This window comes from Etheostoma cragini, chromosome 3 (genome assembly GCF_013103735.1).
Source record: "Etheostoma cragini isolate CJK2018 chromosome 3, CSU_Ecrag_1.0, whole genome shotgun sequence".
In the NCBI taxonomy this organism is placed as follows: Eukaryota; Metazoa; Chordata; class Actinopteri; order Perciformes; family Percidae; genus Etheostoma; species Etheostoma cragini.
Genome location: NC_048409.1, coordinates 24070966 through 24095177, shown reverse-complemented (window position 1 = coordinate 24095177; position 24212 = coordinate 24070966). Strand labels below are relative to the sequence as shown.

Below are 24212 nucleotides of genomic sequence, written 5' to 3'. Positions count from 1 at the left end.
TTACAGCAAGAATGAAAGACAGACATGATGGGAAGACGAATTGAAAACTAAATTTCACAGCTGATGAGGGATGGGAATTAAATCAGTGAGATTTTATAGTTAAATCAATGTGGCTGAGGGTGGGAGACTGAGTGACAGAGTGTTGGAGAAATGCAGGACCAAGTCGATGGAATAAGAGATTAGGGAGTTATAGAGAAAAAAGAAATGTTAGAGTTTGTAAATAAATAAACATTTAACATAAAAGTATTAATCCTGCAAGGAGAAATTACAATGTGTGATGGCATGTGTGTCTAGGACAATGGCAAGGTTGCGCTGTGTGTAGCATGCATGACTGACAACAACAAGAACGAACACACACACACACACACACACACAAAACATTCATCCCTTCTACAAGAACATTACACATTTATGGTTCCACAGTCATTGACTCTTAATTAAAGAGATTAATCTAAGTTAACCCTTTGGCAGTGGTGAACAGACAGCTGAACTAGAGCCATCTGCCTTTGCTCCATCTGATCACTCCACAGAGGAACTTGAACTAATACAGCCATTTACCTTCCCTGACACACACACACGCACGCATGCACGCACGCACGCACGCACGCACGCACGCACGCACGCCAAATCAATTTGCAATAGACTTAACAAAGAAGCCAAGAATGGGATAAGGAAGTTGCTCACAGTCATTAATAATGACAAAGCAGGAGGCAGCATAGATTCACACAGGCAGAGAGAGATGGGAATCGCTTGATATAGGAATGACTGTGTGGGAATAACTTCACAGGGCTAACATGCTGACTCAAGGTGTTTCGGGGACATTAAGTTATGTTGCTCATTGCTTAATTTGTTTCTTAAAATACACAACACATACAATACAGATGTCAGGGTTCAGTATTTCTCAAATTAAAAAGTTTGTATAACATGTCATCAAACCATGTCTGAAGGCAAATGTGATTATACCGGTTTAATAATGTCTACTCTTAAGGATGGGGCCAATTGCCTGCTCATGAACCCATCTCACTATAACCCTTTTTTCTTGTGTTCCTACTGGACCAATTTGAAGATTATTAAGCTCCTCTGACCGTAGTTCTTGTAACTCTTTCAGCTTCTACTTCTGGTCAAGGTCTCTTCCCTTTTCCGAATAGCGACCTAGTCACACTCCCACAGCACGGCATCTGTAAAAGCCATGCCATCACAACTTGACTTTGTGAATCACTACGAAAATGGGCGGAATGCTGAACTCTGAAAAGTGGACTGATGCGGCTGGCCATGAACGCCACCAAGGAGGTGCGGAGGGTCCTGGAAGGATCCACAGGAAACATTAAAATCTTAAGGAAAATCTCCAGTGAGCTATTGCAAATGGGGGTTTGTATGCGGCACTAAAGTCAAGCGACGACGCTAAAAATACCGTTGTTGTCCTCCTACTCCTACTAGTTCCTATGGCCCCTTGGCCAGTGTGAATGCAAATGCACAAACTGGTTTTTGGGTGGGGGGATTGGGGGAGTAGTTAGTAAAACTGTTTAGAAGTGGACTGATCCTGTAACTACTACTATTGTGTACTTGGTTGGCCACAGTAAAAAGTGGCTGAAGAAGCTGAGTGAAGAATTAAAAAAGAGAAAATTAAAAATATACAAAAAGAGAAGTGTCTGAAAACGTATTTATGTTTAACGTGAAGTGATCATCATCATAAGCCCCATTGAGTCGTATTTAATCTAAACTTGCTGGTGAGATTTAGAATGCAGGAAGTTAGAGAAATTCATACATATTTAGAACTCAACGTATTGAACCAACTTAGTTTAAACATAAGTGGTATTTTTTAATCACTTTTTTTTTACATACAATGTATTATCTGTGTTTTATGACACATCTGTGTCATGAAAAGGAATTAACAAATGACTAAAAGGAAATAAAAATATTTACTGTGTTTCCACAGACACTGTTTCTGTGCTGGATGGATATACAAGGAAATATGTTTTTACTAAAAAAAGGACTGTAACTCTTTAACTCACTTGATTTGACACATCATGGTAATGCTACAAAAATAAACCCTCTCAATCATCACTTATGACCCACCAGAAGTGTGTGGGGGTGTCTGGTTCTGCAGAGACTGTGGCGCACTGCTTGTATTTTCTCTTTTCTTATTATTTTTCTGTGTGTGGGACGTTTATGGCCGTCAATAAAGAGCATCTGGGCCCCATATGGGTGTGTAATCCCCAGCCAATAACAGCAAAAAGGTTGTGCAGCTCGTTGTTATTCCTAGGTAACTCCGCTTTGTCAGATCCTTCTGCCTCACACCGACTCTCAGGTGTAACCAACACACACACACAGACAGGATGAACAATCAGAAAATAACTTTCGATTTCTCTAATTCACTGCTTCCTTTGTAACTCCTCTTTATTCACTCTCTAGCTGCGTATTTATCATCCATCCATCCATCTTCATCCCTTTTTTCCGGAATTGGGTTGCGGGGGCAGCAGCTCCAGCAGTAGACCCCAAACTTCAACTGGGGGTCCCGAGTCACTCCCAGGCCAGGTTAGAGGTATAATCTCTCCACCTTGTCCTGGTCTACCCCGATTCCGCCTACCAGCTGGACGTGCCTGGAACATCTCCCTAGGGAGGCACCCAGGAGGCATCCTGACCAGATGCCCGAACCAACTCAACCGGCTCCTTTCAAAGCGAAAGAGCAGCAGCTCTACTCCGAGCTCCTCTCTGATGACTGAGCTTCTCACCCTATCTCTAAGGGAGACACCAGCCACCCTCCTGAGGAAACCCATTTTGGCCGCTTGTACCCTGGATTGCGTTCTTTCGGTCATGACCCAGCCTTCATGACCATGGGTGAGGGTAGGAACGAACACTGACTGGTAGATGGAGAGCTTTGCCTTCCGGCTCAGCTCTCTTTTTGTCACAACGCTGCGATAAACGGAATGTAATACCGCACCCGCTGCTCAGATTCTCCGACCAATCTCACACTCCATGGTCCCCTCACTCGGGAACAAGACCCTAAAGTATTTAAACTCCTTCACTTGGGGTAAGAACTCATTCCCTACCTGAAGAAAGCACTCCATCGGTTTCCTGCTGAGAACCATGGCCTCAGATTTAGAGGTGCAATCCTCATCCCAGCCGCTTCACACTCGGCTGGCAACCGATCCAGTGAGTGCTGAAGGTCACATGCCGATGAGGCCATCAGGACCAAATCATCTGCAAAAAGCAGCGATGAGATCCTGAGCCCCCCCGAATTGCAACCCCTCCCCACTCCAACTACGCCTGGATATCCTGTCCATAAATGTTACAAACAGGATTGGGGACAAAGCGCAGCCCTGGCGGAGGCCAAGCCTCACCTGGAACGAGTCCGACTTACTGCAGAGAACCCGGACACAGCTCTTGCTTTGGTCATAGAGAGATTGGATGGCCCTGAGAAGGGACCCCCTCACCCCATGCTCCCACAGCCCCTCCCACAGTGTCTCAGTTGACAGCGCCGCCCCTCTCTTCACCCTCGTGTTCAAAAAATACGCCTCAGATTAGATCATACTGAACTATTTTAGCTTCTGAGCTAAGATGTGCTTGTAAGTGGACTTTGAGTTAAAATGATATTGTCAAACTTTAATAGAATAGTTTTGGGTGTCCTATGAGACCATTAAAAGTAATCAAAAGAAAGAAAAAGAAAAGCATTTTTAGAAAAAGATATTAAAACTTTCACTTATGTGATTGACATACAAACGGGGCTATTTAACTTTGTTCAGTGAAATATCATCAGTGCTGCTTGTCGCAGTCCCAAAGCCCGTCTGCCTCTATCCCCCAACAAGAAGTCTAACAGCAGTTTTAGAGGACAATTTTCCCCAGCAGGCAATTATTGTGCAGCCTACCAAACAAGTCGTCCCTGGCCAGGGCGTAGAGGATGCGTGAGGCTCCGATGAGGTTGCTCATGGCGGCGGAGAAAGTGGAGGAATAAACCCCGATGGTGACAAAGGGGTTCCAGATGTTGATGTCTCTTAGGAAGCTGTAATCCCTCTGAAGCAGGACACTGTAAAGATATACAGAATACAATTGAAGAGATTGCTTTAAAAAAACCTGCATTGAAATTTAGTTCTGGCATTGTTTTTTTTTTCAGCTTATATATGTGGCATCTTTAGTTTCATTTGACGGTTTTAAGTAGAAATCAATAAAATATGGGAAAAAATTAGGTATCTTACCTAATTAAGCAACAGATACATTTACATTTTAGTAAATTCCCTCTGCTGATGAAGACCATTGTGATAAATTTGAAAGTTCCAGAAAAAGCTGTTAAGTGGACCTTGCATCTGGGATTGTTTTTGCCAACTATGTTTAGTTTAGTTTTGTGCATTTATTATTATAGTTATTATTCAAAATAATTAAAATCCATCCAGGGGGAACATGAATGTCTGCATAAAATGTCTTGGCAATCCAATAGTTTTGTCTGGACCAAAGTGGTGGAGTGACCCCAAAATCCATGCCACTACCATGGCTGAAGATGAATATTGACCCATTAATTTTCTTGGATTTTTAATACTTACAAAGCATGTTATCAGTAGACACCATCATCTCTATAACCATAAACAGATACATGTAACTATTCATTTTATTATATTCATATTGGAAAATAAAAATCAAGTTGTCCAAAGTTGTGTGTCATTTCAAACTCATTTGTTCTGGGGTGCAAAACGTGTCCAATGAAAAAGAACATGATTGAAGAGGAAGTGATGATTACACTGCCAGGGTGCCTAATGATGAGATCGTGGAATAAGGGGCTCACTCCAGTGTCTGTGTGTGTGTGTGTGTGTGTGTGAGACACCTTGCACTAGACTAAGGAGAAAAAGAGATCAGAGTACAAAAACCACAGCAGGGTGTGCATGATTGCAGCCTGCCCCCCACCTCTTTTCAATACATCACAGCTAGAGAGAGGAGAATTAGAGTGCAAAGTGTTCTCTCTCTCTCCTGATCCATTTCAATCTGTCTATGTGTTTCAACACACACACACACACACACACACACACACACACACACACACACACACACACACACACACACACACACACACACACACACACACACACACACACACACAAACACACACACACACACACACACACACACACACTTCCCCTCCCTCATACCCTCCATCTCCCTCATCATGGTGTTTTTAAAACCCATTTAAGTCTCTCTCTCCTTCTCTTAAAAGTCTCATCACGTTTTCTTTCAGGTCCAGTGATTTTAATACTTATTATCATGGCCCTTGTTAAGTATTGTTCACTCCGTCCAAAGATCTGAGAACACTATTATTCTATATGGAGCCTAAGACAGACCCAGAGACACACACACACACACACACACACACACACTTTTGCATTACAAATCAACGAAACAAAGGTTCTGCTGAGAAGTTAACATCGCCCTCGAAATTAGGAAATGCCAATTCTGTTTATTTGGCGTGTGCGCCTGTGTGTATATTGCAGTGAAAAGTTTATGACCCATTCCTGTAATAACACTCTCTGAAAAATTCATAACACCAAAGAACTGTTCACTGGTCTGATACGCAGGCACATGATCAGAGAGGAGTCTCCTTGTATGTGTTGTACAGAAAAAGGTGTTTTGTACGCTAAAAGAGGTGCTAAACATGATGAGGAATTAAAGTGTGTGTTTGTGTGTGTGTGTGTCTGTGTGTGTGTGTGAGTGTGAGTGAGTAAGGTGAGTGATGATGTGGGTCAAAACTTATAGGGTGTTTATTAATTTCTTTGACATGCAGCAGGAGCAAAATAAATCTTGAAAAGCCTGACATTTCCAAACTGGCTTTCAAAAACAAAGCCGCAGCAAACTGGGTGACAGCAATGACAAATTGTGTGTGTGTGTGTGTGTGTGTGTGTGTGAGAGAGAGAGAGAGAGAGCGAGAGGGAGGAAGGTTGTTCATGTGTTAGGTCATAATAGAATGAACAACTATTAATATTCAGTTTTTTATTTTTTTATTTTGTGTTTCTTAATGTGTAGTCATTGCAAAGGCTGTATTGCTTATATGTGACTGCGTTTGTGTGTGTGTGTGTGTGTGTGTGGGTAGTAATTATTGATCGGATCATCCAGCTGAAATGAGCTTTGCCATCCAAATAAAGAGGAGAACAAAAGCGCGAGGGAGCTGGTGACAGATTAAAGGAGTTTGTTTAGAGAAGAGGAGGAAACAAAGCTGAACGACTAAAAGGAGCCCACAGAGATTGTTTGGCCGATTGTTCTCGCTCTTCCCAGCCCGCCCCATCCTTCAGCTCATTTGTTTACCATTTTTATTCATTGACTCATTTGTGTATTCATGCGTATTCATCTTTTAATCCATCATTTCGTGTGTTTGTGCTTCTGATAATTCACCAGCGCCTTGATCGGACATTATGGATTAATTATCTGCAATTTTTCAAATGAGATGAAAAATTAAGAGCTGACAATGAGCGTTTAGGTATATTATAACAGCAGCATAAAGCTTCTCATCATCACCAGTGCTTAGTCTGCTGTGATCCTGGTCGTCTCAGCTCTTAGAGGGCGAGGTCACTCCTCATCACGAGGAACATTACAATTCAGGATCATCTGGTTTAATGATCCTGAAGAAAATGTCCAATAAATGATCAAATGGGATCAGAGCTAGTTACTGAGATGGCTCTGCCTTATGGCTGACATCACTGTTAGGCTCATTGCACCATTATGTGACCATTTGTGTCTCAATATGGACATGATGGTCCTAGAAGTCAATACTCTGACTCTGTAGAATGCAAAGGTTAGTCCCTCTAATAAATCTCTCCATCAACATTACAAGAACCGCATTTATTTTTACTGCTATTTTTGCTTTCCCCTTCTCTTCCGGTTTTTAAACAGGGGCGTGATCTTATATTCAAAAACTAAAAAAGCATTAAAGCTGCATTAATCCATGTTTTCTATATCAACAGTGAATTCAATGATTATGTTTAATGTAAAAGGGGTCTTTCATGGTGGCAAACCCGCAGAGAATTATAGCCCAGTTCTGCGCCTCTACAGTTCTCTTGTAGCCAACTTCAGCTCATTGTTTTGGTTTTTCACCCCCTCCTCCAGCAGCAGCAGGCGGCTGTTTCCCACTGTACACCACCTGCTGTGCAGCAAACAGCACGTCAACAAAGTAAGTGACTAACTGGTGAAAATAGTCACACATTCCAACAGCTGAAGAGAGTGAACATTGGATTTCCATTTGCCAGGTGGACCAAAACACAACACCGAATATATGGTAAAGTTGCTTTGTGTCTGTTGAATGTGCAAAACAGCATTAAAAAAATGATAGCTTGAGTTGAGCTGCTCCAGAAAAAGTGTCCAGAAAAGAAAACGGCTGCAGCTTTACAGATCCCTTGAAATGGTTTTACTATTTCCTTAAGATTCCTTTTCCATTTTAACAACTATTTCCATTTTGAAACAGGATTATTTGGAATGAAACAGACAGTAAGGATATAGGGATGGGTAGCAAAACCCAGTGTTAAACAGGCAATGTCCGCAGTATCTTATCAAGCACTGCTTTGTTAAAAAAAAATATATATACATTTTATAATGTCTTTGTTGATTTTTGTTTACACTACCGCTATTTTTTATACAAGCACAGCACGCTAGCTCAGCTAAAATTTGTTTAAAAAAACTTTTTAAAAACAAGCAAAAAACACAAAAACTGTCTGTATGTAGTCTGTTTTGGTAAGCTTGTCATGTATCTTAAAATTTAGCAAATCCTTGTAAATTTAGCTGCTGGCGTGTAATTTCTAAGTTAAACTTATTAAAGTGATATAAATAAATGTTTAACTGAGAAGTTATGGACGTTCTGGCCTCAAGGTACTCACAGAATTTTAAAGAAAATGTTTTGGCCTTTAAATAGACATTTTAGCCTTTAGTAGACAGTAAAGCTGTAGACAGGAAAGGGGGAAGAGAGGGGGGAGACATGCAGCATATGGCCTCAGGTTGGACTCAAACCCTGAGCCGCTGCATCGAGGACTGAGCCTCTGCACATGGGCGCCTCCTCGACCGGGTGAGCTACCCTGCCACCCAATGGAATTAACTTAAATTGTTGCCAGCTAATAGGACCTGTCGCAGTACGTTTTGTCATTTTAACTGGCGAAAGCATCAGTCAACGCCGGCTAACAATGAGAAGCTGCTGGCTGGATGTTTAGTACACTGCTCTTTGTAAGTAACACAGACATATTTTAAAAAAAGAATGGTTGAAATATAATATAATATTGTATCTACTATTGGTCAAGCTCCAAAACACTTGATCCTACATACAGCTTGACATCATTCATTAGTTGTCTTATGAGCCCAAACCAAGATACCCCTAGCCGTTTTCACAGGCTAGTAACCCTCATAACAAATAAACTGAAGTCATACATACATACATACATACACACAAAATTCGTGGAATGTCCTTTTAAGGTCAACAAGATATTTACATAGATTATGTGATTGAGTACTGAGGATATGGAGTAATCAACAGAATTAAACCAAGACTTATTTTAAGGTTTCTTGTCTTGAAAACAATAAGTAAGTGTGCTTTGTAAAAGCCTTCATCCTAACCAAAACCTAAGTGAATGTATAAATATATAAAAGCTACACCTTAGCTGAAAGACAAGGTGACAATTCCATGTTCCAATTTCCCACCGTGCCAGTGGGGGAAAAACAAAGAACAACTCTTTCCGTAAGCAGAGCCAGTGGCAAAATCCTCAGAGCACACTTCAGAAGTCTGAATAGTAAGAGGCTGAACATGCTTTACAGCCTGCATCTGGCCCGGTGAGCTTTGAATGAGCTCAGGCCTCTTAGAGACGACTGAATTGACTCTTTAGCACAAATGCACCAGCACACCTTACCCTTTACCGCTGGGATTTAATGCTGGTCTTTAGCCTTACTTCACCTTGACCAAAGGTACTTTTAGAGTGTAGCAACGGTACACGGGGGCAAAGAAGAAATATACAGACACAAAGAAAAAAACGTAGGAAATGGAAGCAAACAGAAAGTAAAAGGGAGGCAAAGAGGGATTGTAAGAGCCAGAGAGAGGGATAGTTAAGTGCTCTCAGGGGAGAAGACTGTGGTTAAGTATTATTAAATGAGATCAATAACTAACAAGGCCTCTGTGCGCACACACTTCTCTCCCCTCCTAACACTTCACATGTACTCTGCACATCTCAGCTTTTCCATAGACCTGTCTTCCCATGGTACTCTCATCTTGTTTTACAGCTCCAATTCTTTTCCAATTTTTAGCCTCTCTGTTCAGTGGCAACTGGCAATTTCCAGCCACTTGTTTGTTTTACTCCATCTCTCAACGATGCTTGTAACTAGGGGCTGACTGATATGGGATAGCAATTGACAAATGACAACCATTTTATTTTCTTATATTCAGGGTCAAACAGCCTTTACGCCATCACGGCACAATAACAGTCCCCAGTGAAACACACAACACAAACATTGTGCCCCTTTCGCAGATGAACTGCAACCCTGAACTTATCGACAGTGCCGAGAGCCAGGGACGTAAGCAGACATTTTGGGGGGCAGATGCTCAAGTGGAAAAAAGAATCTTTCACCGAGCAGCGCTGGGGCAAGTTCTGGCTGCGCCTCGGCCACCGGAGCCGATTTTGGCCACAGAAAAAAAATGCTTGTGATTCTATAAGACGTACCGCAGCACGTTTCACATGCGTTCAGAAGCTTCTCTCTGCTCTGCTTCAGACTGCAAACACTATCATTACCTTGCTTGCATCCCAATGAAGACATGTCAGGGAGACGTGACGTCAATCTGCGTGCATTTACAGTGGTTTCTGTGTGAGGTAGAGGCTTGCGTGGTCTTGCAGAATTGGAACTCAAATGCACTACAACACGCTTATATTTGAGGATTGATGCAATGGGCTACATAGAAAAAACATAAAGTAGAAAAAGAAATGGAAAAGAAAATGTTTAGCAAAAAGGGCACTTATCTAGTCAGAGGCTAAAAGTGCAGGTGCCTGGGTACCCCCTCGGGTCTACCTGTGCACGTGCCTACCTGGAGGAGCTGTAAGTTAGATGGTACATCAATTAAATGGACTTTACCCCGCCAGCTCCCCTGTACAAAGTCAGGGTAATGTCCAATTGAGCCCACATGTGAATAAAGCAGGACATTGTTCGGAGAATTCACAGCAAGCGGGTGGGTGGAAGTGTTGATGACGTAACTGGAAGAATACAAATATCTTTGGCTGAAGAAGAAAGGCTTAAACAAAGATGATAAAGAAAATGTCTAATTGGCGAGACAAGGAGATTTGGGAAATGATATCGTTAAGGGCCTATGCTAAAAGAGGCAGAACAAATTCAAGGAATGGCAAGAGACTCAGTTGTTTAAGACAGCTCCACAACACCTACTAATTTTACCATGTGGTGAGATTTTATGGAAGTCATAAACCTCTAATTAATTACTATTTAGCTTTGTCTAAGTCATAAATGGTTTGAATTACAAGACCAAAATCTGTAATTCTCATTGATCTTAGAGAATGGATAGTAAACTTCCCACCATCATGAGAGATTGCACGGATGTTGCCCGGCAACGTCCTCAGGACCGCTCTCTACTCATTACTGCTTGTGTGAACTGTTCAAAAAGTTGAATTAAAATACAAGTCAAGTGCTTCCCAAAGATGTCAAGTGAGGTATTTTACAACTATCATAAAACTTTAAATGTCATCTTTCATGGACACCACTAAGTGCCTACCAACCCATTTAAAGTACAAATAAAAACCTCATTCCCCCAAATCCTTCCTTTTTCTCCTCTGTCTGTTGCTCATCAACCCTCTCCCTCCAATCCCTGCAGCCTTTAAGTCAGACAGACACCCCCCCACCCCCACAAACAAAACTAGGACAGCAGTGAGAAATAGAATAGAGAGGGGGCAAAAATTACTGGAATCTCTGCAGTGGAGAGATAGGGGTGAATAACAAAAAGAGGGAGCATGGCTGTGTGGATGGATGGATGAATGATAGACAAGGATGAATGATAGACAAGGAGAGGAGGGAGAAAATGAAGCCAAGAATGCTGCTGTGGGGCGATAGTGCCAAGAGAAAGGGAGGGGGAAGAGAGAAATGTAAGGAATGAGGATGAGGGGAGAAGGGATGCTGGACTTGTTGCCTTACAATGGCTACTGTCTGGACAAGGATGAGCAGAAAGCCTGAGAATGAGAGGATAGGATGTACTGTAAAGACAGAGGAATGACAATACTCTAAAATACTCTAAAAAGATAGAGCATTTCAATCAGCGCCCATGGTACTGCTAAATGGGCGTGGCCTCGTTTGAAAGTGTTGTGAACGTCCCGTAGATGGATGTTGTATTTGCGTAATTTATTTAGACAGAAACAGGTCTCTAACTAATTCTCTCCCGATTTGTCTGTCTGAAAAAATGCCAATTTATTGTCAGAATGTTCTGGAGATATGTGCCTGGTGAAAAATGGGTCCAATATTTATGTTGGTCACTTTGTGGCAAAAGAATCTGTCATAATCTGTGGTCACGCTCACTGCTTCCATTGGAATCAATACAGTACACTGAGGACCTGTTGCTAGTTTCCGGGGCCGTGGACAAACCCATGTGACACAGATCCATGAAATTAATCTGAATTGGGGTGTCGCTGTTCTAAACTGTCTGGTAACAAACAAGGTTCCTCAATCTTTTTTTGCCAAAAAATGGTTAATAACTAAAAAAATGTATTAATAACTAGAAGTGCACCAAAAGAGCGCAGAGCTCTGCCAAGACCAAATGCCCCATCTTGCATGGTTATCCAAAGGGAAAAATAATCTGTATCCGCCCGTGACAATACCTGTGAAAGCTGTAGTCGATGCATTTCTGTAGCCTATTGTTTAGAACCCCGGGGATAGCCGCAACCAAGGCCACACCACTGGACTACACTTGGTATTGTCATGTCTCACCCTCACATCTTTACTTTCATATGACCCTTTTTGTCATTTAGGGGTAAATTAGGGTTATGTTCTGTTACAATTACTATGCTTACAATAATTGCAGTTGATCAGTTACACTCATGTCTGTGTACAGTATCAATACGGTCTGTTTATATAAGGGTGTTTATTGTGAAATTAGGTTTGTATTTTTATTGTAATATTATTATAAATAATTCTATTTGTTCTATTTCTTGTAATACTTTCTGTATATTCTTTGCACTATGTCTATTTAATGTGTATTTGTGTTATTCTGGTGTGTGTTCATTTTTTCTTTTTAGGTGCTGTAGCACAGGAATTCCCCCAGTGTGAGATTAATAAAATCTTATGTCTCCATGCACATAATAACAAAAGAGTTTAATTTAGCATTTTAGTACATTTGACAAACATTCTTTAAGGGCAGCCCCCTGAAAGTCAAAGATTTGAATCATCCGTCCGAGACCCTTCAGTCGACAGTCTCACTCAGACCCAGGGTGAGTCTGAGTGAGATGAAGGCAGCTGCCCGGAGAAGCGACAGGCTTTCCCCGGTCATGCTCTGAGATACTGTTATCTTCTGCATTCCGCTTAGAAGTGGTGAATTTATAGCTCATAGCAACTTAACACGATATAGTCTGTGGCTTTTGTTTAATATCGCATTGTACATAGTATCTAACGTCCCGCCAAACTCTGTTTAAAAATCTGGCAGCTCAATAAAGTGTTGCTTAATAGTCCATATGAAAAAAAAGGATTGTGTGATGTGTTCATACTAACACTAAGGCAGTACAATAGAGGGGACAGTAGTTAAACTTAAACTGTCGCAAATAAGACACGCCACAGAATAAATGTTTGTATAGAACAGCCAAATCCAATTCGCCTGACAAAATTCTGATTTGAGTGTAGCCCCACATTATTTTCTACATGTAGCATACACTTTTAGCTAATTTTGTATAATCCAGAAGATATTTGAGACTTCATTTTGAGTTATTGGCAAACTAGTCTGTCAAGTGGTCCTTATTTAATTAATAGTGTTGCTGCATTTTGGGCATCTTCACGTGTGTGGACAACTTAGAATGTTAATCTGAGCATGTCAGTGGCAAAATGAGCATTTTTGTGAAGGTAAACACAAACTGGACAATTGCCCTATTAACTTACACTGTAGCTTGTTTTGCCGCTGCCAACTGCAGCAATGTCTCTTAATACTGGACCAACTGGACCAAAGATTTTTGTTCCCATCAGACACAAAAACATAGGAATAAGAAAATAGGGTCCAGGTGAAAAGACAAGAGCCAAGACACACAGAAAAAATGCAAAGAGAAAGTGCTGTGGCAAAAGATGTGACTTTTCTGGAAAAGTGCGAGAAATTACACACAGCATGTGTGTATGGAGGAGGGTGCAGCAGTATAGAGATGAGGGACAGAGGCACTTTTTGGGGGGGGGGTTGCCGATTGCAAACATATTCACAAGGCTGCATGTCAGAGATAGCACAACAAAAGGCGGCACAGCAGATTAAAATTATTATAATTATCAAGTCGGTAATTAATACAAAAGCTTCTAAAGCACAGGGCGGATTAGCCTACAGGTCATTGACGCACTGCACTGTGGAGAGCGCGCACACACACACACACACACACACACACACACACACACACACACACACACACACACACACACACACACACACACACACACACACACACACACACACACACACACACACACACACACACACACACACTAAACCAGTTAGTTAATATTCAGGCATGAAACCTGAAAAACTGTGGAGTAACAGAGTGAGCACTCACTCTGTTGCTTTAAGTGTAGATTTAAATTCCTAATCCACAAACACAGACACACACACACACACACACAGAAACACAACAAAAAGAGCTTGATAAAGTAGCGACAGGGCAATCTGTCATGGCTGGCTAGCTGGTCACGTAAGGTTAATAGATTCCCCTCTGTTTCACATCCCCTCAGCCTTGATCACCATCATCAGCATCTCTTACCATAGTGGTATATCACCTGCGACAATCTCATAACAGAAAAAAGGCCGCTATATTAACAGGGACCTGGAAACCAGTTGCACGGTTTTTACATCTAGATGAGCTTCATTTTATTTGTAGTCCTAATAGCTGTGAAGCAGAAAATGCGCTCAAGGCTGTAAAAGAAAAAAAAAGAAAAGAAAAAAAACTCTACTTTTAAAACTTTAGGCAGAACTACAATTTGCAGAGGGTGGCAATTTAGAAGAGCCTTATGTAAAGGTTAGTTTGTCACTCTAAATCTTCCCTTTAAAGAGAGCATGGCTGGTTGGATGGTAACAGAGTGTGATTGCCACCCTTTGGACAACTCCTGTAACTACAACAGGCAAGTATCAGTGGAAACTTGTTTTAAAATGTACATTTTATCAAGCATAAAAAAACTCAGGTGGAATGAAATATGTTACCCTGACAGCAGTAGTAAACCAGTTTTTTTCACAATATGGCAACCTGTAGCTCAATCATCTTCCAGTCACACTTTCTTTTCATTTGGCATTTACAAGCAGCATATGAACAAATCATTTTGAACACACTATAATGTAATTGTTAGCGGATATTAGGATATTTTGTAGTGCTTGTATTAAAATATGTTTAATAATTTCTCTTCATAACAATAACTCCTGTGAATAAGAATAATTTAACATGAAAATGAAAAAAGCATTCATTATGCTCATTATGCTTATTATATTTAGAAATACTTGATCTGCCTTGAATGCCTTGTACATATGTATAAACAGTAAATGCTACACACTAAGGTTGTGTTCATGTGTAAATCATGTATTATTACATACGATTGAGGTTAATTCTCCATTCATCTGTTTATACACCGGTTCAGATGCTCAGAATCACACACAAGATTCACACACAAAACATATTTATACATATATAATATGTATATGTTACATAATGTAACCTACCAAATTGGCATCCCATAATAATCAGATACTGCCATCCTCACATTTACCCTGGAGTCTTGTGTCTGGACTGAGGGCTCCCCTGACATGTGGTGTAGTAATGCCACAACATGACGACAGACTTTAATTGAAGCATTCATATTTTAATCCTTGATAATTTAGTTAGCCTGACTGTTTGCATTTTTCAATGGCAAAAAACCTGCTGCCTGCCTCACCCTTGTGTGTCAAGTTTACTTTGCAGTGAAACTTTTGTTTTGTTTATTTCACACCTCATCATTGTATCTTTAAAACACAATTTCAGGAGGTACAATGATCATATACAGGCAGCGTGAAATGGGGAACTCCAATTAAACTCCTAAAGGCTTTTTGGAGGGAACCGTGTCAGTCAGTGTGTGTCAGTCAGAGTGTGTGTTACTTAGAGTTGGCATGTACAAATGGTTGTAAGAGATAAATGTAAGATTGGGTTTTGGCTCAGGGTTTTGGTTTCCCTTTGTACTGATCACTTTTTTTTATATAACAAAAGCAACACATTCCTATAAAGATATTTCAGAGTCATTTTCATAAAACGCTTTCTTTGAATAGGTATGTGATGTTGTGCGTGTAATGGATGACCAACATCCAAGTTTCGAGTAAATGGATAATTCTTAAATTCTTGTGCCTTGATAAATATTGGGTCTTTCTCTAATTTCCTTACAGAAAATCAATAAGGTTTTATGAGCACTTTCGGTATTGTTGGTAATATTTTTTTCTTGGATTGAGCCGAGTTAATGTAGCAGAAACAGCGGTGAATAAAAATGTTTTTTCCAGAAGCAGAAGATGAAATACACTGCAGCACACTGCTTACAAACAGGTAATGCATACAAGCTGCTATTTCCTCCATTAGAAAATGAAAGCTGGATATTAAAATAGATGGTTTACTGGTGGAAAGTGGATGCTGGCCAGTTAATGGATGCATTCTGTTGAGTTAGTGGTCAAATATTGGCTGAAGACAATCAGGCCATTAGGTTAATCTAGGGAAGTGAAGTAAATTCCAGACATTACAATGCAGAGGAGAAATGATCACATTGTCAGATTGATCTACTTAAAATAACTTTTTTTTCTGGTTTTCTCACATTAACCAGCATTTAAAAAAAGTCAGAAATCACAAAGCCAGACTGCATGAGGATGAACAATATGCACATTGTGCACATATGCAAGTGCACAATATGAAAATACCCATCAAGTTTTAGTGCTTCTGAGAAATTATTATGCATTTTTTTTCCGGCAAGATAACACTTTTATCATTTCAATTCTGGTCAACCTCAATAAACCAAACTGTCCCGAGCTAAGTGAAGATAAGACAGGGAGTGATGACCTGGGCATGAAACCAATAAAACAGGATTTTACGCCTTCTGTATGTCATAATCTTAGAGCCAATCTGTATAGCTCTAAGAAACTTGATGTTTCACTTTCCATCCTGTCTTTTTACAAGAACTGTTTACATTTCCTTTCTGTATAAGTCATTAAGACATACAGTATGACCAGATTTCCACAGAAGCATTGGGTGCATTGACGTATAAGCTCTCTCTTACACACATATGCGTAATGCACATGGTGTGATGTCACATGCCGCTGCAGATATCAGTGAAACTATTAGTAGAACAGAACCAATTTCCATTGATAAAATTGAGGGAAATTGTCTTCTACTATAAACAGTACATGCGTAGCAGGCATATCAGCCATGCAGTTTACACACATCATGTGCCCACATAGTATTTAGATCCAGCTGAGTTTACACCTGACCTGCTACCATTTGATTTTTTCTACGGGGAAACCAACCCCCCAGGCTCGTAACTACAGAAGGGACTGAAGTAGCTATTTTGTACCTCCCCTATGCATTGTTTTTTTTTTATATATGTAAATTAATGTTTTCATACAACTGAACTGTTAAAACACACACACAGACACACACACACACACACACGCACACACACACGTCATGTGAGGGAACTTTATGGCCTCTTTATTTGGGTCATGTGAGTGGGGGCTCAGTGCTGATTTGGCACTACGTCAAAACACTGACATTGCCTCGTGCCTTTATTAATAAATGAATAACTAATGTAACATAAGTCATTTTCTAAAAGGGAAACTACTTTGGATATCTATAACTGATGGAAACCATTTGTAAACATACACAGACATATAGAACAAGTAATAAGTGACTCTAGGGGAAAAGATAGAGTACTGCAGAGGTGGAGAAAGTGTGATAAGAAACACATCATGGTCTCTTATCAGGGAGTATGTGTGTGGTAGGCAGACGCAAGTAGAACAGTGCGGCAGGCTAAATGATGGCAGTATTGATCTCTGATGCTCTTTTATAGCCCTGTCATGTCAGTTTAGCACCTTGGCAACACTCGCTTTAGAGCTACATCAATAGTGAACTCTGGCACTCAGCAAAAGACAGATAGAGAAAGACAGATAGAGAGAGAGGGAGAGCGAGGACAAATAAATAGAAAGAAGTGCAACATCAAGGTAAAGACTTGACTGCTCTAACCTTGAGACTAAAGTGAGGACACAGACACCAAAGTTATCCATGTGGCCCTGATGGATTGTTAGCTGCATGCTAACCCCTAATTAAAGGACTATTTCACCGATCTTGAGTGTAACTAGGTTTCTGTGGACATTTTAATACTTTTTTGCCGAGACTCTCGGTTGACATTGAAGTACTTTGTATCTGTCGTAAATCCAAGCGGAGTGAAAAGAACAAACATTTCACAGCAATTTTCCAAGCCTACAGGTAGCAAGTGTTTGTTATACAAAATAGAGATTCCGTGGAATATTCCATTAAGAGTAAAAAGTTGCCAATGTTACGCGGCAGTAAATTTCCAGCGACAACTTAGCTAGATGCTAATATTAATTCTTGCAGTTGTAAAAACTTATAAATTGTCTTCACACAGAGAAAGATTGTGGTTAGTTATGAAAGCCATGAACAGCTAATAATAATTGGAGGAATTAATATATGGTTGCTTATCAGAAAGTAGTTTAAAAAAAAGGCTGTACACAATCTGGTGAGTCTTTTTACTTTTGATACAGCTAGCTGCCCGCTATCATTTATATAATGTATGCTACATTGTTAGTACATAGTAATGCATCTACTGAAGACACTGCTGTCTGTCTTTTCAACACATGTCTCTGCAAAAACTTATCCCAGTTGGAGGGCATAAAATCCAGCCTCCTACTTGGAAAATAACATTTAAAAATCCTTAAAGTCAAAAATCCCATCCAGAAATCCACATTTTCTCAAACTGTTCCCTGACAATTGGGTGTCTCAATCTTGCAGGACATTTAGAGCATAGATTTTTTTTCTTAAATGAGAGCACAAAAATGATATTATCACGCAGTTAATTTCATCAACAAATTACCTTTCCTGGGCTTTATAAAAGCATTTGTGGGTATTCTATTATCCACATAAGCGCATCATACTTTACCTCTTATTTAGTTTAATTCAGTTGCCCTTTCTTCAATTCCCTGATCTGCTCCAGTCTGCTGGAGTGTTGTAATGTGCCAAGATCTCAGCCAATCAGAGAATTGGTGTAGATCTTTTCTGATTCGTTGATTTATTTTAGTATGTGCATGCAACAATCGTTTTTATGTTTTTTTTTGGTGAATGTCTGCTCTAGATTGAGACAAAAATATAATGTCACACATATCAGCTTGTTTGTCTGTCTGCGTCTACACAACTAGGTCTGCATTATGGTAACTGTTGTTGAGTGATGGCTCGATTGACATTTAGCCTCTATGACTTTATAACAATAATTCATTCAGTAAACATCCAGTGTCAAAAATGGGCTTGAAGTACTGTTTCCATTATTTTGTCCACTGGTATTCTAACGGGCTGCAGTTGTTCAGATTGATTGACAGCCACCTGGTGTTGGATAACATTCACTTGGAATTGATGCTTTTGAGACCGGCCCCCTTTTGACGCTCCAGTTCAGTTTGGTGAAGCAGAAAATGAACTCTGTTCGCATTATCTGATAGTCACTAAGTATTGGATTTCAGCTGCGGAGAACAAAACATGCAAACATCTATTACTACAGCACCGCGCAGCACTCTTACTCAACCCGAAGGTTTAATTACCTTGTAGGATCAGTGTGGATTAATGTTCAATTATGGTCCGTTTCACTGCTTTTTGTTTCTTTGTAGATATTAATGATTTAACTGAATGTGTTTAGTAGGTAGTATAAAACCAAGACAGCTCAAGTTTAACCTAGTATTTTTAACACTACATCAAATAATATATATGTCCCAAAAAAAAAATGTATGTGTGTGTTACTGACCGGTCACAGGAGCAGGCCACCAGTACGCTGAGCAGGTTGTAGATGATGAAGGTGAAGATGACCGCTGTGATGGTGCCACGGGGGATGGCGTAGCTAGGATTCTTTAGGTCACCTGGTAGAAAGACAGGTTTACTGTGTGTCCAGAACACAGATAACTAACTAACTAACCCCCCCACCGGGAGCGGGTTATGTCTGAGATTAGAAAATTGTAAAAGCACCGCCTCCAGACCAATCAATACTACCATTCTTAGAAGACCCAGGTTAGCTTGGTGCCCGGAGAGAGAGAGAGGTGGGCTCATACAAGTTAAAACGTTTAGAGACCGACAACCCCGTTAACATTCTCCGATGGGTAATTTTATGAAAGAAAAAAAAAATTATGATATTTAGCAGAGGGAATTACGTATAGGCAGCTTCTTGAGCCAAGTGTTGCCAATGCGCAAATCGGTTTGTATTACGTTTTTATATTTTTCATTTTCTCTCACGATCGCTTACCACTGCCAGGGTTGCAACTGAGATGATAGGGTGAAGCAACGACAGTTTATGGAAAGCACAAGGCTAATTATGGTCCGATCTTGTGCACGTCTAATGGGCAAGCAATATTGATAACCGCAGTATTGCATTATGCCGGTAAAACCGCGTCCGTGTTCTTCAGATTCATGTTGAAATATGGTTTGTTCTTCTTATGTAAAATATTAGGTGACGCCGGGTAACTGAAATAGATCCAAGGCATGTTGATCTTGATCTGGACAGGCCTTTGATCTCACCTACCTGAAATGTTTGAGCCAGCCATGATGCCGGTGCAGCCATTAAACATTACAGCAAAAACGGTGGCAAAAGTCATCGTGGTTCCTGTTGTGTAATCCACAGTGTAGTTAGCTGAGGGAAGAGATAACAACGGATAAGTCACTGTAGGTGTGCTTTCATCAGCACCGTTAGTCTTCTAAAAGAAAGTTCAATTTGGTTTGTTGGCAAATACTCCTCTGTACCTGCTCGCCACCAAACCTCATCATGTTTTGGATCACGTCATTAACACTTTAACTTGAAAAACACTTCACAACATTCTGCTCTTGTTTTTCTGTCAATGAATGATTCCCTGAGGGAGTTCCAACAAGTTTAAGGCAATCTAAAAGTACTGTGCTTTATTGATCAATAAAAGTATAAATGTATTGTTTTGTATTGTAGGAAGTTAAATAAAGAAACTAATCTAACAGCTAATATCAACAGATCCATTTATAAGACACCCTTTGCTTCTTACAATGTAATTAGACCCAATTAGGTTTTAATTCTAATCACGTGATTATCCTTTTTTTCTGGACTTTAAATTATTCACTTGTTAAATTATGATTTTACACGTCATTGTGTATGTGTGTTTGTGTTCTCTTTCATCAGATCTTGGAAGCTTGAATGTGTAATAGCTCTCACGTGTGCCTGAGGGCATGCCAGAGTTACACCAATTAGCTCAGTAATCGTGTGCTTAGTTATAAATCCCTGCAAACAGAGGGGAGTGCTCTGATAGATTTGGACATCAAAAACCAGAGAACATGTGCAACATTAGTCCTCTGCCAACAGTGCAGGAAAAGTGACTGTACTTTCTTTTTTTCACACTGGGCACACTGGTGCTGGCAACACCACAAGCAAAACAAAATCACAAGCCACCAACCCAGAGCCGGGCTGTAGTCAAGACCACCTTTGTTGAGTCCAAGACCAGGATTAGTTGAGACCGAGTCAAGACAGAGTCCCGAGAAGTTCAAGTCCAAGTCAGGACCGAGTCCAAATGAGAGACACTCAATACCCAGACAGAAAAAAAGAATCCTTTTCAAGACCACTCACTTACATCTTCATAATTTATGTGATGTGAAAGAGAGTATATCTTCTATTTGAAGATTATCATTTTGCTTTATTATTTGTAATAATCTAAAGGCAAGAGCAGAGTAACACACTATAGGATTAAATTAGGCCATTTTATTTACTTAAAATATAAAATGGGTTCCAATTCTTGACCTTATTACTTATCCTGAAGAATTCATAGTACAAAGTGCTCGCTGACATTGTGCTTGTGGCCAAAATGAAAATGAGTGATAACTGAGGGAGCTCACTGTACAGTATATGATGCAGCTAGGCGTATCCCAGGAGACCAATCTCAATCTCTGTTCTAGATGGATTCTGAATTAAAACTAATACCTGTTTTCTGAATGAGCGCCCTTCAGTGGTGTTGTTTTGAAGGAGGAAGCTTTACTTTAGAACAAAAGCATATAGTGTTGGACTTAGTTGAGACCAACTAGAATATTTGGTCATTGGACTCTCTAACTAGAGTCCAATGACCGAGTACATTCACGTATATATCCGCTTATCCGCTATATATATATATATATATATATATCTCTCTCTCTCTCTCTCTCTCTCTCTCTCTCTTTTGCTATTTCCAGTGGTGCTCTTGTCATTGTGTTCTTGTTGCTGCAACAGGGACTCCTAATGGTTGGTGTCTGGTTGTTCCAATACAATAAATCAATAGAATGAACAAGTACAAGTACAAGTACATTTTCAGTCCCAGTTAAAAGTTGGGTAACACTATGCTTGCGATAAAACAATGTGTGCTGAAAGCCTTCTACAGCATGGTAGCTTAACTTGGGGCCCAATCTAGTCAAAGCATTACATTGTACATTAATTCAGTAAAAAAAAGGTATTACTTTCCTGTAGTGTGGTAAAAACGTATCAATACTTAATGACTACAAACCTACTGCTGTTGACCTTTGTCCTGTACACACATTCAAGTCTGCCATTGGTCTGATCTCAACGATTTTGCCTCATTCATAAATGAAGTCCTGTTTTTAGTGCATGTAAGCAAAGTAATATAGCGTTAAGTTTGAATGCTTGGTATGAGCACATCCTGAGAGAACTTACCCCACAGGTTCCCGAGCAGCGTGTCCAACTTGAAGCCAGTGAAGTTGGCCGTGGTGGGAAACCCGGGGCCTGTTCCATTCGCTGTTGGGTTAAACGCGGCAGAAATGGGAAGGACGATGGTACGAGGGTGTACAGCAAAGAAACTGACAAAGATGGTGCCCAGGACAAACATGACCACCAGGAAGATGAGGAAGGTGGCTTTGGCGTAGATGTCGGCCCCCACCAGGCACACCAGCAGGCACAGCAGGGAGATGCCTGTGGCGTACAGCAGAGACCACCAGTAGCCCGACGGTAGGACCTGGTGGACAGAAGTGATCGCAGACCCGTCTAGTGGTGGATGACATGGTAAAGTTAATTAATATTTTTTATGCTTAAAAATGACAGACAGAATGTGTTCAAGAATATAATGTTATAGCACAGGATGTTAATATGAAGTGGTGCATTTAATCACAATGTCTGTCTAACTACTCGGTGTCCTATGATTGTTCTTAGAGTTCTCACCAGGGCCCTGACATTTCAGGGATTTTCAATAACTTTGCTAGTGTCCCGATGACATAAACCCTCCTGGTTTGTTATTGTTCTAATCTTTTTTGGCATTTTTGACTGTGGAAATGGGGGCTGAGAGAGCGGCATGATATGCGACAAAGGTCCCAAGGCCAAAACCAAACCTGGGAAGTTGCGATTGTAAGACATGCGCTGCAACCGCTCGGAGGCCAAGGTGCTCTGTTAATGTTTTCTAAAGGACTGAACTTTCGGGTTTGGAAAAAACATTACTTAAGAAAAAAAACTAGTAAACTACCTAAAGAAAATGTATTAGAAGATATACCGAGCTATATTCAGATTTGTAAATAAACTAATATTCCAGCCAACTTGCTTAGCCCACTCTTATTCCAAAAATAACTAGACCCATAGTATTAGGATTTTTTGTTGTTGTTGGTACCTTTCTGCGTGGGTTTTGGTGCCTACATAGTTTTCCCGACATGCAGGTGAGTTGATTGGAAACTCTAAAATCGGAGCGTGAAATGTCTATCTCTACGTGTCAGCCCTCTAACTGACCTGTCCAGAGTCTATACTGCCTCTCACCCAATACCAGCCGTCCACAACACACAATAATAATAATAATAATAATAATAATAATAATAATATTAATTTGCAGTTGGCCTACAGCAAGTAATTCAGAAAGCTAGGAAAATGAATTCCTGTTTGTGGATGATTGGGACATCAATTTGAGTTATTGTGAATGTTGTGGTATCTCTTTGTTATCATGGGTGTTATTTGTTCCAAGCGAGATGTATATAAAATCCTTTTTCTAAAATAACAGAATGACAAATGCTGATCTGGCAGCACTTCACGAGTTGTTAAAATGAAACTCACCTTCTGGCACTCCGAAGGTGGCCACAATGGCTTCAACCAGACCCAGCACGAAGAGAGCGCTGCCGCACACGTTGGCCAGGAAGAACATGAGGCCGATACTGCCGCCAAACTCTGGACCCAACGCTCTGCTGATCATGTCTGAGCGAAGTTCAGGCAAAGTGCACTTGTTTGTTAAATATGCTGTGAAAAATAGGTGTCTGTGTGTGTGTGTGTGTGTTTCTATTCTTATAGAACCCAATTAGTGTTTAGGACCTTGACATTCTTGACATGAAGACAATGATTGTTTTTCCTTTATGAAGGACTGGCTTCTAGTTCACATTATAAAAACATTTTGGTCAGGAAAACAGCTGAAAGAATAGTTTTGGGGAACAAACTTCTTTTCTTTTCTATTAAGTGTAAGATGAGAAGATGCCCCTCATGTCTGTACGGTAAATATGTCATCCACAGCCTGCAGACGGTTAGCTTAGTTTAGCATAAATATTGGAATCAGAAAGAACAGTTAGCCTGGCTCTGTCCAACAAATACAATATAACCCACAACTTGTAAAACTTCTGGTTTTCATACTTTTTGTAGGGATTCAACAAACGACATCACGTGCTAATTGCTGAGCTTTAGTGGGGCTCATAGGTGGAATTATTTAACCTTTGGCCTAATTACTGCAGATGATCCATGTTGAATGAATAACATTTATATAATCATCTGCAGGAAGTCACTAGTGCAACAACTAAATGTAAAGGAGACAA

General features: G+C 40.3%; 1 protein-coding gene across 1 annotated transcript in view; it reads right to left on the bottom strand.

Annotated features, from left to right (window-relative positions):
* The window catches only part of zgc:153039 (uncharacterized protein LOC767698 homolog), a 61483-nt gene that overhangs the window by 31967 nt on the left and 5304 nt on the right, over positions 1–24212 (bottom strand). Inside the window, exons 3-7 of the mRNA XM_034866706.1 lie at positions 23470–23607; positions 22096–22422; positions 19963–20070; positions 19195–19306; positions 3867–4024 (exon numbers count right to left, since the gene is read on the bottom strand). Of these exons, the coding sequence (XP_034722597.1) occupies positions 3867–4024; positions 19195–19306; positions 19963–20070; positions 22096–22422; positions 23470–23607 (843 nt within the window). The remainder of the gene's footprint in view (positions 1–3866; positions 4025–19194; positions 19307–19962; positions 20071–22095; positions 22423–23469; positions 23608–24212) is intronic.